Consider the following 14,492-nt stretch of genomic DNA (forward strand, 5'->3'; position numbering starts at 1 on the left):
CGGGACGATGTTTCCGATCGGCAAAGGTGCGAGAGCGATGGTGTAGTAAGGCATACCACGCTTGTGTGAAGGCGTATCGTAGCTTCCTTCCTACACACCTCTGGATTGCTTCTTGTAAGCACCTTGGATCTCGATTTTGGTAAAGCACGAAACACAAAATCGACATGTCGAAACCCGTGGCCATCGTGACAGGCGCCGGCTCCGGCATCGGCGAAGCAGTCGCAACCCACCTCTACAGCAAAGGCTTCAAAGTCGTCGTTGCGGACCTCAATCCCTCGTCCGGCGAGCGCGTAGCCAGTGCCCTTGGACCCGACGCCATATTCCATCAAGTCGACGTCTCATCCTACAAATCGCAAGCACAGCTGTTCAAACGCGCGTACGAATGGGGCGGCAACCGTCTGGACTTTTGCCATGCCAATGCTGGTATCGATGATCGACAGAACATCTTTGAGGATATGAACAAGGAGGAGCTGGATGAGGACGGCTTGGTCAAGAAGCTGAATACGAAGACTATGGAGGTCAATCTTGAGGCCGTCATCCAGGGACTGTGGCTGTTCAAGTATTATGTTAGGCGAAGTAAGGAGGCAGGTGGAGGGAAGGGCAAGTTCGTCGCTACGAGTAGTGCGGCAGGACTATAGTAAGTCACTTCTCCGCACTCTCTTCAGTATTTGGAAAACTCGAGAAGCTAACGGGACCTCCAGCGCCATGACGCAATGCCCCCAGTATACCGCCAGTAAATACGGCGTGATCGGTCTATGCCGCGCCTCAGGCCCCGTCTTCGTCAAAGAAGGCATCACCGTCAACGCAATCTGCCCAGCCTTTATCCCCACAAATCTCTGTCCACCAGAAGTAGCAGCGCGATGGCCGAAAGAGCACATCACACCTTTATCGACGGTGAACAAGGCCATGGACGCTTTCCTAGCGGACGACACCTTGACAGGCCAGGCTGTGGAGTTATCGCAGGAGAATATCTACTTCAGACAACAGGTTGATTATCCCAATGAGAGTCAACGGTGGATTGGCTTGGAGAGTGATAAGATCTGGGATGTGGGGTACAAGGAGCCGCCGAAGAGGGCAGGATACTAGTAGTAGTTCTACATCAGCCACACGTCGAAGTTTTGGTAGGCTCTGATTCGGTACAGTTACTTTGGTAGCAACTCATTGAGACGAGTGTATAAGCAAGTGGGTATCATAAGCATGTGAATACTTTGATACCCACTTGCTTATACACTCGTCTTAATGAGATGGTATCGAATGAACTTGTCTTGAAGCTATCGTATCTGTGAACACCAAACTGACCACGTCAATAATGCAATCTTTCCTTTTCCGCTCTCTCGCTCTCTTCCCTCATGACCTTAGCATGCGTCTCACTCCTCGGCCTGATCTCGCATTCAAACGGCTCTGGCACGCTCATAAACCCTGGCTCCATCTTTTTATTTACCTCCACCTCTTCTCCATCTTTTCCTTTCTTCTTGTTGAGGTTGAACCCCCAGAGTACGCGCGATACGTTTATGAAGAGTGAGCGTTCAGCAACATGGACACCAGGACATCCACGCCGCCCCGCACCATAGGTGAAGTGATCGCGCTCCAGAGGATCGGGACTGTTCATATAGTGTGCCGCTGATGCGGTGTGGTTCAGATAGCGAGATGGGTCGAACGCCGTGGGGTTAGACCAGAGTGTTGGATCGTTGTGTATCGCCCTATCATGGGAATTAGCCAGACGACACTCAGTAAGACGACGGGGAAGGAAACGAAAACATACCACCAATTCAACACAACAACACTTCCCTTGGGAATAAACCATCCCTCATACCAATCATCCTCACTACTCGCATGCGGCATGCCAAACTTGTTCACGGGCCTCCACCTCAATACCTCTTTGATCACACTCCTCACATACGGCAACTTCTCCTCATCCTCCCACGTCGGCAACCTATCTCGCCCAACGACCCTATCTAACTCTTCCTGTGCCTTCCTCTGAGCCTCAGGAAACAGCACCATACAGAGTACAAAGTTATTAAGCGTTGACCCCGTAGTCTCAGACCCTGCTTCAATAAGCCCACCACACGTGTACGCCGCGGCCAAATCATCGATCCCCGATTTCTCAGGCCCGTTTAGATAAAACGTTTTCGTGAAACAATCTTTCGCTACACCAGCATCTGTGTCTTTCTTCAACTTGTTCCACAAATCGAGATACACTTTACTGTCTTGTTCACACAGCTTCTGTCCATGGGTACGCCAGTTGCCGAAGAGCCATTGCGGCAGCGAGGCTAGCGCGGGAAAGGAATCTATAGCCCAAGCTCCGGGCGCGGTGTTTACGGTAAAACGGTCGATGACGCCGTAGATACGTTTTATGAGCGGGTCATCCCAGCTGGGTATGCGGTAGCCGTATGTGACTTGCATGATGACGCTCGCGGAGTAGCGGCGGTTGATGGACATGAAGTCAGCAGGGTCGCGCATTAGTTGTTGCAGCAGGACTTTGCTTTCAAAGTCTTGCACCGGTTGATAGTTCGTGCTTGCTGTTAAATTGAGGAGCGCATGGCTGTGCTTGCGGATACTGCGCCACCTGGGCCCGTATTGCATGAAGAGTTGGCGGCGGCCCGCTGATAAAACGTCCTGAGCCATGGGGGCTGGAGCGCGCGAGGAGTAGATGTTGGATTTCTTATCCATGAGGTCTTTCACCGCTTGAGGTGAGGAGAGCCAGATGTAGTCTGTTCCGCCGATCTTGGTGTGGAATACATGGCCGTACTGCTTGCGCCAGGCGATGGCTTTCTCGCGGACGGCTTCGGTGTCTGCCAGTTCGAAAAGGGATCCGACGAATGGGTGGCCCTTGGGACCTGGTGGGAGATGTCGACGTCTTCGGTCCTGCGGTCAGATTTAGCGATGATACGAGACGGGTTATCTCATGGACTCTGTTACTTTGATGGCGTTGGGTACGACAATGAAGTATATAGTCAAGAGAAGAAGTAATGGTGTTGTGGCAATCAGCCCAAGTTTAACGATAAAAGACGATTGCGATGTCGTCTGGACAATGTCGAGGATAGCCATTTAGGTATTTGCTGTAGCAACGTAGAGAAAATCGGTAACCACTTGAAAGCCCACCCCGAAGCACCTAGACAGTAACTTGTAATGTGACTTTTCTGTTAATATAACCTTTAGCTTCAGACTTTCCAAACTTTAACGTTCCTGTTCGTGAGGATGCATAGTTCCAAGAATTGGGGTATACCTAGGTAATTCGTGGACCCTGCAGCTTCCCCGCAACATGGGCCCCACAAGCCGCTGTACCCCAGGATTCTACAATAGGATGCTAGTGAGACCGGGTCGGCATTGGGGATGAGCGAAAGGTTGTGAACAACCAAATATGCCTGGACGGTAAAAGGTGTTCAAGGCAAAACGATTCGAAAGCCGCAACACCCAACACCCCATCCTCACCATGTCGTTAGAACGCGACGCCTCCGGCCGAACATTCATCCACCACCCTTCCGGTCAACGAACCCACTACATCCTGAATGACTTTACCGACCCATGGAAATCGAGAGAAACAATCTTGATACAACACGGTTTCGGGCGCCACGCCGCCTTCTGGTACCACTGGATCCCCGTTCTATCTCGCAAATACCGTGTCATACGACGGGACTTGCGAGGCCATGGACACTCCAGTTACCCGAAAGATTCGGAAGTGTATGATTACTCTCTAGAGACGATCCTAGGAGAAATGGTTGATACGCTTGATCAACTTGATGTCGAGAGAGTGCATTTCCTCGGCGAATCGACAGGGGGCATTCTGGGCGAGATATTCGCGGCGAAACACCCAGAGAGGCTGCTGAGCTTGACTGTTTGCTCTACACCGACTTATCTACCTCCAGTGGCTTTGCGGCTATTCGCTTTCGGTAGGAAGGATTGGCCGACGGCGTGCAGGGAGCTTGGGTCGCGGGGTTGGGCAGAGGAGTTGTCGCGCATTCCGGGGACTATCCCTGTGACGGATCCGCAGTATCTTCCGTGGTATTTAGAACAGATTGCTGTTAGTGACGGTGAGGGATTGGGCCAATACGCAGAGTTTCTGTCGACGTTGGATGCGAGACCGTGGTTGGAGAGGATAAAAGTGCCGACGTTGATTCTGTCACCGACACAGAGTGCTGCCGTGAGAGTCGAAGACATGAAAGCTTTAAGGGAGAAGATCGAAGGAAGCAAGCTCGTGCTTGTCGAGGGCCCTGGACATGAGATATATGTCACTCAAGCGGAGCAGTGTCAGCAGGCGTTTCTGGGATTCCTGGAGAATCTGGACAGGGATATCACTGAAGGATAAATTAACCTAAATAGTAATGGGTGTTTTACATTATGGATTGCTGCATGTATTATGCGCAAAACGTACTCGCTGGTATCGCTGTGGACCATTTTAACGGCTCAAAAAAAGAACGACCGCCCAATGTCTGCATCAAACGCCGTCAATGCAAGTGTGGGTGGGTTTTACCATCATGCTCCTAATGCGCCGCTATGCAATAATCATAAAACATGTGAAGCCAAAAACGTGAATGCTCGGTGCGAAGTGTAGAATGCACTGGGGTCGGTGGTGTGAAGTGTGGCAGATCATGCGTCCTGTCGCTCTCGTTCTCGTCGTTCATTCATATCCAGGGCCATCTTCTTGCTAAACTCGTAACAACTGATCATGATGGCGCATGCCGGTGCGATCTTGAGACATCGGGCAGCCCAACCCTTGAACAAACCTGGCATGCCTTGCTCGCGGTAGATGTGCATCAGGAATCGTGGCATGGATTGGTCTTCTGGCCGTGTCGAGTTCGCAATGTCTTTAGCGGTCTCGCCCATGTGCCGCGCGACTTGTTGTCTTGTCTTTCCGACGTCGAATGGGGTGGTGACAAAGGCCGCGACTGCTCCTGACGTAGCACCAGCGATGAAGCTATCGACTAGTGTGTCTCTGTGGTTTTCCTGACTTCGAGATCTGCTTCTTCGTCGTACCCTCTCCTCACCACGGCCCATCCGGAACTCGAAACCATCGTTTCTTGCCTCTCTCCGTCCTCGTTGGTCGGTCAGAACATTTCTTGTGGCTTCATAACCCCACCAGTAGAAGGCCGAGAAGGGTACGTCGCGCCAGAGGGTCAATGTGAGGCCCCGCCATAGACTGAAGACTCCTTGGTTGCCGACCATGTCTTTCAGTCCGTCCATTGTGTCTCGAAAGTGGCCGGCGGCGGTGGCAGTGGAGTTCGCTGCCTGCATTCGCGTTCGGAATATCTCGATCGGGCCTACCGCTATCGCAGCGAGTATCCGCGCAGTCGCTCCTGCCACTAATGGTATGTAGGCATCGGATACGGTTTGTCGTAGGGGCGAAGCTTGTGCGGTGCGTAGCCAATCGTATCCGGCGAAGTAGATGACGTTTGCAGGTACTGCCATGACCAATGTGGGCGACAGTCCTCTCCAGAGTGTCCGCGGACCCTCATTCTGTGCGATCTTGCGTAGCCCGTCCCATGTGCTATTTATTGTTTTCCGTTCGACCTCCTCTACCGCACAGCTCAGATCGGCGGGGTTGATGGGTGCCATGGTAGGCCCCGCCACACAGAAAGGTGCTTTGTTATTCATCCAGAAGACCTCTCTACAGCAAGACGATATGCCGAGGTTCGGAGGCAGATCGCGGAATTGAGTGAGTGTTGCGCCATTGTAACCGTGTGGCCGTGACGCTGTGGTCGAGACGGTTTCTTGTGATTGTAATCGTACGCGGACGACGTCGAGGGGTGTGACTGGTGGGTGTTAGTATCGACTTCCATGATGCGAGTACCCAGATGTGCAGAGTTCAGACGAGATAAGAACAACGCAGTCGGAAAGACATTTGTTGGAGAAATGTGCAGATATTGCATACCTAGTAACGACGTGAGGACACTGCCAGACACTGCCGACAGCATCTTTTGTCCGAGCGACACATCGCCCACACCGCTCGGGTCCGCTTCCTCGGCTCGCTGGGTGGCCGTGGCCATGGTGCCGGTGGTCGGGATGGCAGGGGAGCGGCGTGTTACCTCTCAGCGGTGAGGGTGGTGGTGGCAGAGGGCTGGATGGGCGAAAAGGGCGTACTGCGCATTGTTTTCTGGGGTGATAGGCAGGCACAAGTGGTGACGAAGGCGACGGGAAGCTTTGACGCAAGGACTTAATTATCGGAAGGAACTACGCACTTTTGGCGCGTCATTCCCGCGCCGCCCACGTTGCGCCCCCGCCGAGTGATTGGACCGCCGGCCGAAAGCCAGAGGAAAGGGCGTTGGCTTATCAGATGGCGCATGGGGCCGGGGCTAGATCACGCATCGAGTGGCGCCCTTCATCGCCTCGCCGTGACTTCACAGGCCCCTTCATGCACGCCTAATCGCTGTGAACAGAAAATTGTCCTGAGTCACATTTCTTTGAATATGTATCCTTACTAAAGCCTGCTGCTAGCCTCTGCATTGTACCCTGCACGCCCTATTGCCATCGACACCTGCGACTTCGGACATACCGCATCTAACCGACAAGTACTACCCATCTTGGCCAAGTTTGTTACCATGGACCCTAAGGACCTTCCCACCAGCACCGAGGCCGAGCTTGAGTCTTTCCGTCAGAAATGGAGAGAGGAAGTCACTGCCCGGGCCAAGGGTAAGGCGCCTGCCTCGTCGGCATCCGCAAAGCCCACCGCTACTTCCTCATCCACCGGCAAACCCCATCCAAGCAAAAGCAACGCGCAGGATGCTCAACATCACACTCGCGCTCGAAGTTTGAGCCTAGAAGGCGGCGACGAAGTCAACTCATACACGTACCACAATCTGGGCGAGAAGCAACATGGCCGGAGACTTGATGAGACCAGTGCTCAAACCGCTGCCGCTATTGCTGAGGAGGCAGAACCAACATCGGCATTAGAACACTATGAGAAAGCCGTAGAGAAAGAGAGTCAAGGTAGTTTGGGTGATAGCGTCGATCTATACAGAAAGGCTTTTAAGCTTGACTCAGGAGTCCAAGAGACCTACAAGGCAAAGTACTTCCCGCCCTCATACTTCAAGAAGCTCAAAGCTGCACAAGCTGCACAAGCTGCACAAGCGGCAAGCGCATCGGCTTCATCAGCTGCTCCGAAGCCCCAGGATCCCAACCCATCCAATGCCTCTGCTACAGTACCAAATACTGCCCACCACTCCCTACATGGCCTCTCGCCCTCGTATCAAAACCTCATCAGCGAATACGCCAGCACCTCCATCCTCGGCGAACTACCACCAACAGAATTCAGTCCCGCGCCTCCATGTCCAATCTCCAACATTCCAGAAGAAATTATCGTGGAGATATTGGAGCAGCTCGCAGTCCAGGACATAGTATCCTTTGCCCGTCTAGCCCAAGTGTGCAAACGCCTCGCCTACCTCGTAACCACCGAAGACCGCGTCTGGAAAAGACTAGCTATCGGACCTGAATACGGCTTCGCGTCCATGCACTACACCTGGTCCTGCGAAGTAGGCGGGAAACCCCTCGACGACGACCAAACAGGCGGCATCACGCTAGGTACCGCCAACCTCGACCTCTCCGACAGCGAAGAGACAGAACCTGAGTCTGAACCACTCCCTCCAGCACTCCTGACCCAACTTCTCGTGCCGACCCCCTACCCCACCTACCGCGTGCTCTTCCGTCAACGCCCGCGCATCCGCTTCAACGGCTGCTACATCAGCACAGTAAACTACACGCGCCCAGGCCAAGCCGAGCCCACAACCTCCTCCTGGAACTCACCCATCCACATTGTAACCTACTTCCGTTACCTACGCTTCCTCCGCGATGGGACGTGTATCTCGCTACTTACCACGGCCGAGCCCGCAGACGTAGTGCCGTATCTCTACACCGAACACATCCGTAAGAACCACCACAACCTACCTAGCGCGCCGATGAAAGACGCTGTGCTGGGCCGCTGGCGTATGAGTGGACCTGAACCGGGTAGTGGAGAACAAGAGGGCACGGTGCATATTGAGAAGCCGGGAGCGACGCCAAAGTACATGTATAAGATGGCGCTTAATTTTGGTAATGCGGGCAGGGGGGCTAAGAACAACAAACTGGTTTGGCAAGGGTATTGGAGCTATAATCGGTTGACGGATGATTGGGCCGAGTTTGGGCTGAAGAACGATCGTGCCTTTTACTTTAGTAGGGTTAAGAGTTACGGGATGAGCTGGGACGAGAGGGGGATCAAGGAGTAGGAGTCGAAGATGCGGAGTATAACGTTAGCAATGAAGGACTGCCAATAACGGTCACTGAATCGGCAAATAGTTGTGAGAAGTCCATGAATGCTGCACAGACGTGTGAACGTGATGTTGTTCAATTCTTCCTTTTCGCATTATTCATAGACAGCTGTCTCTACGACGTGGCGTAGCATAAGCGTGTCCGTGTTGTGGTATACACCCCTTCTCTTGTCTCTGTGTCTTTACCGTCTGGGCATGCCGCGGCCCCGTCCCCTTCCGCCGAGTGCCCTTTGGGCGGCGCCTGGTGGTAGCGGCCTGTTGGGTGCCTGTGGTTGCTGTGACTCCTGGTTCTCTGCTTGTTGTTAGCACTTGCTGACTACACGACATGGTTTCACATACTGATTGTCTCGTCAACGCTCAAGATGAGGCAGGCCGCCTCTGTCGCCGCCTGCAGAGCGTTGACCTTGACCAGACTAGGCTCCCACACGAACTTCTCCATGTTGTTTGCTATGCTCTCAGTTGTGAAGTCGACACCGGCCCAGATGTTGCCCTTCTTGTGCTCTACGCGAAGGCGGTTGAGGATGTCCGTCGCGTCGACACCGGCGTTGTCGCACAGTTGCCTAGGAATGACCTCGAGTGCCTTCGCGAACGCCTTGATGATGGGTTGCTGCTTGTGCGGGATGTTACTGTCGGCGTAGTTGTGTAGGTATGATGAGATCTCCATCTCGACGGCGCCACCTCCGGCAACAATGTTCCTGTTCTTGATCGCACGCTTGACGATCATGATTGCGTCGTGTAAGCTTCGCTCGACCTCGGCAATGAACTGCTCTGCGCCACCACGGAGCACCAATGTGCAAGTCTTGGCCTCTGGGCAGCCCTGGAAGAAGTTGAAACGCTCGCCACCAATTTGTCGCTCGTCGAAGGATTCGCAGGTTCCGAGATGCTTGCTCTGGATGTCGGAGCAAGTAGACTGGAGGCTCGCGCCCGTTGCCCGGCAGACACGGTCGAGGTCGTCTGCGGCAACTCGTCCGGCACAGAAGATGTCGCGGTCTGCAAAGTACTGTGTCGCCAAATCGCCGATGGGGAGCTTGCTCAGAACAACCTTGGCGCCCGTCTTGTATAGCGCTTCCATCTTGTTGTAGATGATCTGCCACTCTGCGTCGACAATCGCCTGGTATTCTGAGACCTGCTCCACCCGTACCTCAGCGTTGTCCTTCTCACTCTTGAGCTCGAGTTCGACGTTCAAGCAGACAATCTTGGGCTGCTTGAAGGTCTTCGGTTGCTGCTCGAAACCGGCGTATGAGAAGGTCTTCTTGAATGCGACACCGTTAACGAACAGCGAGTCCTGGAGAGCACCACCGGTAATCTTCTTTACTCCGATGAGCTTCTCGTTCAACTCGTCTTGATCGAGCGAAAGTACGGCGTCCACGACCATCTTTGTGAAGAAGTCGGCGTTCCTGTGAATGAGCTTGCTGCTCATGGCGGTCGCGGCGAGTTTCTGAAGGGTATCCCGCTGGTTGCCCTCGGCGGTGTCTACAGCAATCTCCATGATCTTGTTGACAGCAAGGTGCGACGCTCTCCGCAGACCCTTCATGATGGTCTGGCTGCTGACTCCCTGCTCGACAAAGTCCTTGATCTCCTTCAGTATCTCTCCGGCGATGACGACAACGGACGTGGTACCGTCGCCCACTTCGGCATCTTGCGATCGTGCGATATCGGTGAGGACGCGGGCAGCGGGGTGGACGATGTCGAGAAGCTGCATGCAGTCAGTATTAGTGCATATAATAAAGTTTTGTGGCATAATCTACCTTCATGACCGTGGCGCCGTCGTTGGTGATTGTCTGCCTGCCATTCTCGTCGACCATGAGCAGATCACCGCCATACGGTCCTAGGGTGCCCTTGATCGTGGCCTGCACAGCGAGGCAGGCGTTGATGTTTGATATTACCTGGCCGCGACCCTGTGACTGATCGGTACCTGAAGCTGTAAGCTACGTGTGTATCAAAAAGTGTCGAGGCACCTACCCTCCCGCAACACCACAATGGTCGGTGTTTGACCGCCGAACGACATGCTGGCTGATGGTGCAAACACAAAAACTTGGATTCAGGTCGTGGAAGCTTTGGAACTCGAACAAAGCTGGCGGTGTAATGTGAGGGGTATGCGCAGCCGTATGTTTCCAACTTGTCTGCGGGGAACGCGTTCCCGTGAATTTTCCATTTCCAGGGCACGTCCGTCTCGTTGCCAAGGCCGTCCGTGCCCTTGTTGACAACCTTCTTCCGACCTTCTCTCAACCTTCCATGCGTTGTGACACAGTACGCCATCGCATAACCCCCAAACCTCCAGCCTGCATTCCTCGTCGTCGCAGCATCCATACGATCAATCCCGTGCTGCGTAGTGACTTTGACACGGCACATGTGACTTCGTGACCGCTTCGTCTCATAGGGTGAACCTATCGCAGGACTTCCCATTAGCCCCGATCGCATCCACAGACTCTCTCCCGTAAGCGCCCATTCTACGAGCATGCCGGCCAAGACATCTGCCAAGAAGGTCAGGTCATCCCGTACTTGTGGTCTTTAGTGGCACTGACGTGTGTATAGATGGCGCCCACACCCAAGCCAACGGAGGATATCCGCCTACGTCGTCTGGACCGTCGTTCTAAAGAGAGTGTAGAGAAGCAAATGTCGCTAGCCGAGACCATATCGCCTTTGGATACATATCCACCATTACTGCGCATTCCATCTGAGATCCGGAGAGAGATCTTCCGGTACGTCTTACCATCGTCAAACAAACGCTTCATTCTGTACACCGACTGCGACTCTCGATCCATCAACAGAAAATGGAACAAGAACTGCCGCCCGCATCCAGATAGACATTTGACTCTGGACATTCTGCGAACGAACCGCCTGATCTATCACGAATGCCTGCAAATCATCTACTCAGAGAACCAGTTCCATTTCTATGCATTCAATTATCTACCTGTTCTCGACTTCATACGCCATCTCAGTCCTGAAGCGAAGAACCAAGTCCGCAATGTGCGGCTTACGCCTTTGACGGATAAGCAGGATGATCCGCCGGCGTCGCACGATGTCTTCTGTACCGTCATGCATGACTCTCTTCCTGGACTCAGCCAACTACAGGCAGATCCCGTTGTCTTCTTCTAGGAGGACGGCTAGCCTTTCCTTCAATTTCAGTTCTCCACCTGTCCAGTCGTCGCATCTAGGTACATAGGCGAATCTACGAGGATGTGACCTTGCGTATAAGACATACATGAGACATTCGATCATTGTATGGCAGCCTTTTTGTCTCCAACGTATGGCACGATCAAAACTATTCGATGATGCTGACCACTCTAGACTTCCTGTGACCCCAATTACTGATCACGCTGGAGATCAGTCTCCCGGGTCCAAATCTCAAGCTTAGATGGCCTCGTTATTGATGACTGGACAGCTCAGCCGGCATGGCTGCCGTGCCAGTGAGCCTTTTCGACCTGGAATGTTCTTCGATGATCGCCAGGAGATCTTGATGTTCCGAATCAGAGGCAATGTCATAAGGGCTCTTGCCCTCTGCATTCGCTTGAAACGGATTTGCTCCTCTCTCGCATAAGAAGGATGTCACTGTGGCTCGAAGATCCAGATCCCATTTGTAGGCGCCTGTCCAGAAAGAAACAGCTTGGTGCAGCACGGTTCCCCCGGATGTCGTCATCGGTGCATTGATATCCCATCCGCGGTTGAGCAAGACATCCATGACTGCGATGATGCGGCTTGGAACGAGGTGCTTGTCGGCATCCGACGTGGTCTTGATCAGCCATGAGCGACTCATAAGCTGTCCGGCCAAGGTCGACCAGGTGTCCGGCTCGGCTGGCACCGCTCCATTGGCAGTGAGCAAGTCGACCATGGCCACTTGTCGAGCGCCTACAGCGAAGTTGAGCGGCGTTAGAGTTGTTGAGTAGCCAAAAGGAACTTCGTTGACGCTGAACCCCGCTTGGATCAGGGTCCTCGCCATAACCACTTCTCCCAGCAGCGCGGCGAAGTGTAGCGCGGTGACTCGCTCTGGGCGGCCCCGTTTGCGCACACTCGAGCGCCAGAACCCCTTCTTCTTGTTAAGGATAGCTGTCAACGCTCCATGATCTCCATCGCAAACAGCCTCTTCGGTCCGATCCCTTGGTTGGCATCCGACTTTACCAAGGATCTCTTTGCGAGATAAGGGCTTTCCCTCGGATGTCGCCATATGCCTGGGTTCATCCGAGCTCGGAATCACTGGTTCTGCTTTTCTCGGGCTAGGAGAGTAGCCCTGTGTCCAACTTCCATCCTCTGACGGCCTCCATTCTACTCTGTTTGATGCAGAAGGTTGCGATTTTCCCATTGGAGGGCTGGAATCCACCAGAGTCATGTTCTCGGATATAACACTTCGAGGCGCTTTCCAAGGCCGAGCAGCCAGTACCATGGACACAGATGCTGAGTCGCTCCCAGTAGGTTCTGGCGAGGCTTCCAAGCTTGTTTCGGAGAGTCTGCTGCGAGGTCGCTCTCCTATCGCATCGGTCTCGGAGGGTCTCGCACGCGAGAGAAGCGAAGAAAACTCAAGGTGCTCTACGCTCGTTTGCAGCGATTCTTCGACTGCCTTCAAAGAGGCTTCTCGGTTTGCCTCCGGTATCATGGCAAGGCAGGATTTCGCAAGCGCACGGTTATTGAGCAAGACGTAAATGTGAGCCATAAGAGCCAAGGACTCCAAAGACGAAGCATGCCGTTTTCCCAGTAATCGTCTTCTTGCTTGTAAGGCCTTCTCGCATTCGGCTCGTGCACGGTCGAGTTGCCTCATTCGGACATATAACTGAGACAGCAAGTGCGTCGCGTTGTGAATGCATTCACGTTGCTGATCAGAGTCTGCTGGCTGGTTGACAAATCCGATCAGAGCTTTTGCCGCATCCACAGGTTCCTGAACGTGGTAGGCGCAGACTGCAAGCCTGTAGAAGAGGCTGAACACGTCACAGAATGCGCGTTGGCGCGTTGACAGCCCTTGCAATATTCTGAGTGCTTCTTGGAGTAGAGAGTCCGCCTCGTCCCAACTTCCGGAATCGAAGGCTTGCGAGCCTGTGCTCAAGGCCGCTTTCGCGAAGTCGGTGTCCAGATCATCGTCCGAGTCGGATGTCTCACGCTCTTGTACACCTTGAAGTGGAGCCGCACCTCGCAAGACACTGAGAGCTCTCCTAGGGCTCTTTGTTGGCACCGACTCCTTTCGATCTTCTCGTATTGCTTGGATAGCCTTCATCCATGGCAGACGATCGCTATCGCTAGAGACCTTGGGTGAAGTCTGAGCTATAATGTCTTCCCGTGGGTTGGCTTCCGGAGTATTCATTCCTTTCACGATAACCTCTTGCGCATACTGCATCAACGTAGCCTCCGTATGAGAATACCGCCATGGCGGACCGACCTGGGATGATCGTTGTAGCTTCTTAACCATTTGTTGAAGCTTCATGACGTCAGGTGCAGGACGTCGTTCGGCCTGAATAGGCGCAATATAGGAGAGGACCCTGGGAGACGATTCAGCGGTTGAAAACAATTTTGGTGCAAGGAAGGACCTACGCCTGAATCAGAAGTAACGTAGTTCTCAGATTGTCGCTGTGTCTGTGTACAGCGGCTCCCATTTCTTCAATCTGCTCCTTATTGTTGTGCAGCTCGACAAGGCGTTGCGGCTGGAACACAACGCTGGCCTCTTCGGCCTCTTCCATCCTGACAGCGCTGACGAATGAGTTCAGGCTATCTATAGTCTGACTTGCATCCTCGACCTGAGTTGCCAGGCAACTCCACATTCGACCATCTCCATCATAGGGTGGAGGTGACCCTGTCTTGGTCTTGCTTGCGACTTCTGCCAGTTTGAGGTGAATCTGGTAACACTCATTCCCAAGCGACTTCACCTCCCCCACAAGATTGTCAAGGGATGCATCGCAATGTTTCGCGTCCAGGTTGAGTTCGGAAAGAGATACAAACAACGCCCAAGCCGTTTTGTTCAGAACCGAAACTGCGGAAGATGCATCCGCCGGTGTGGTTGCAACTCTCTCCATCGCAGATGGTCGATATTTGCATTGCGATGGGTGTGAGGCCCAGGAGAAATCAAATTGCTGGCTGCGCAGACGCTATGCTATGCAGTGTGACGTGAAAAGTACCGATAGCTACACAGGTCGTGGCTTACGCCATGGAGCAGTAGATCATGCGGTGAGCCTGACCGGGAGAACTACTCAACGCTGGAGTACACAGCGACGCCGATCTTGAACTTTGCCGTCCAATAGACACATGGAAGAAATATTGAAAGTCTATACCATT

At 53.4% G+C, this 14,492-nt stretch overlaps 8 protein-coding genes across 8 annotated transcripts; 4 read left to right on the top strand and 4 right to left on the bottom strand.

Moving 5' to 3' along the window:
* Positions 1–164: 164 nt before the first annotated feature.
* Positions 165–1,086, top strand: J4E88_001655 (uncharacterized protein; the record flags this gene model as incomplete). The annotated part of the gene is made up of 2 exons (XM_049395324.1): positions 165–637; positions 702–1,086. The coding sequence occupies 2 exons, from the start codon at positions 165–167 to the stop codon at positions 1,084–1,086; spliced, it is 858 nt and encodes a 285-aa protein (XP_049259188.1).
* A 217-nt stretch (positions 1,087–1,303) lies between these two features.
* On the bottom strand, positions 1,304–3,048 carry J4E88_001656 (uncharacterized protein; the record flags this gene model as incomplete). Its single annotated transcript, XM_049395325.1, has 3 exons — positions 1,304–1,700; positions 1,763–2,865; positions 2,920–3,048. The coding sequence occupies 3 exons, from the start codon at positions 3,046–3,048 to the stop codon at positions 1,304–1,306; spliced, it is 1,629 nt and encodes a 542-aa protein (XP_049259189.1).
* Positions 3,049–3,433: 385 nt separating this feature from the next.
* J4E88_001657 (uncharacterized protein) lies at positions 3,434–4,306 on the top strand (the record flags this gene model as incomplete). Its single annotated transcript, XM_049395326.1, has 1 exon — positions 3,434–4,306. The coding sequence occupies one exon, from the start codon at positions 3,434–3,436 to the stop codon at positions 4,304–4,306; it is 873 nt and encodes a 290-aa protein (XP_049259190.1).
* A 281-nt stretch (positions 4,307–4,587) lies between these two features.
* Positions 4,588–5,984, bottom strand: J4E88_001658 (uncharacterized protein; the record flags this gene model as incomplete). The annotated part of the gene is made up of 2 exons (XM_049395327.1): positions 4,588–5,750; positions 5,870–5,984. The coding sequence occupies 2 exons, from the start codon at positions 5,982–5,984 to the stop codon at positions 4,588–4,590; spliced, it is 1,278 nt and encodes a 425-aa protein (XP_049259191.1).
* A 552-nt stretch (positions 5,985–6,536) lies between these two features.
* J4E88_001659 (uncharacterized protein) lies at positions 6,537–8,195 on the top strand (the record flags this gene model as incomplete). The annotated part of the gene is made up of 1 exon (XM_049395328.1): positions 6,537–8,195. The coding sequence occupies one exon, from the start codon at positions 6,537–6,539 to the stop codon at positions 8,193–8,195; it is 1,659 nt and encodes a 552-aa protein (XP_049259192.1).
* Positions 8,196–8,419: 224 nt separating this feature from the next.
* Positions 8,420–10,245, bottom strand: CCT7 (T-complex protein 1 subunit eta; the record flags this gene model as incomplete). The annotated part of the gene is made up of 4 exons (XM_049395329.1): positions 8,420–8,529; positions 8,577–9,933; positions 9,986–10,152; positions 10,200–10,245. The coding sequence occupies 4 exons, from the start codon at positions 10,243–10,245 to the stop codon at positions 8,420–8,422; spliced, it is 1,680 nt and encodes a 559-aa protein (XP_049259193.1).
* Positions 10,246–10,695: 450 nt separating this feature from the next.
* J4E88_001661 (uncharacterized protein) lies at positions 10,696–11,336 on the top strand (the record flags this gene model as incomplete). The annotated part of the gene is made up of 2 exons (XM_049395330.1): positions 10,696–10,722; positions 10,773–11,336. The coding sequence occupies 2 exons, from the start codon at positions 10,696–10,698 to the stop codon at positions 11,334–11,336; spliced, it is 591 nt and encodes a 196-aa protein (XP_049259194.1).
* A 268-nt stretch (positions 11,337–11,604) lies between these two features.
* J4E88_001662 (uncharacterized protein) lies at positions 11,605–13,900 on the bottom strand (the record flags this gene model as incomplete). The annotated part of the gene is made up of 2 exons (XM_049395331.1): positions 11,605–13,702; positions 13,755–13,900. 2 exons carry the CDS (start codon positions 13,898–13,900, stop codon positions 11,605–11,607), a joined length of 2,244 nt encoding a protein of 747 aa, XP_049259195.1.
* Positions 13,901–14,492: the final 592 nt, after the last annotated feature.

Source organism: Alternaria novae-zelandiae (genome assembly GCF_023758075.1).
Source record: "Alternaria novae-zelandiae strain BMP 2774 chromosome Unknown scaffold_2, whole genome shotgun sequence".
Lineage (NCBI taxonomy): Eukaryota > Fungi > Ascomycota > Dothideomycetes > Pleosporales > Pleosporaceae > Alternaria > Alternaria novae-zelandiae.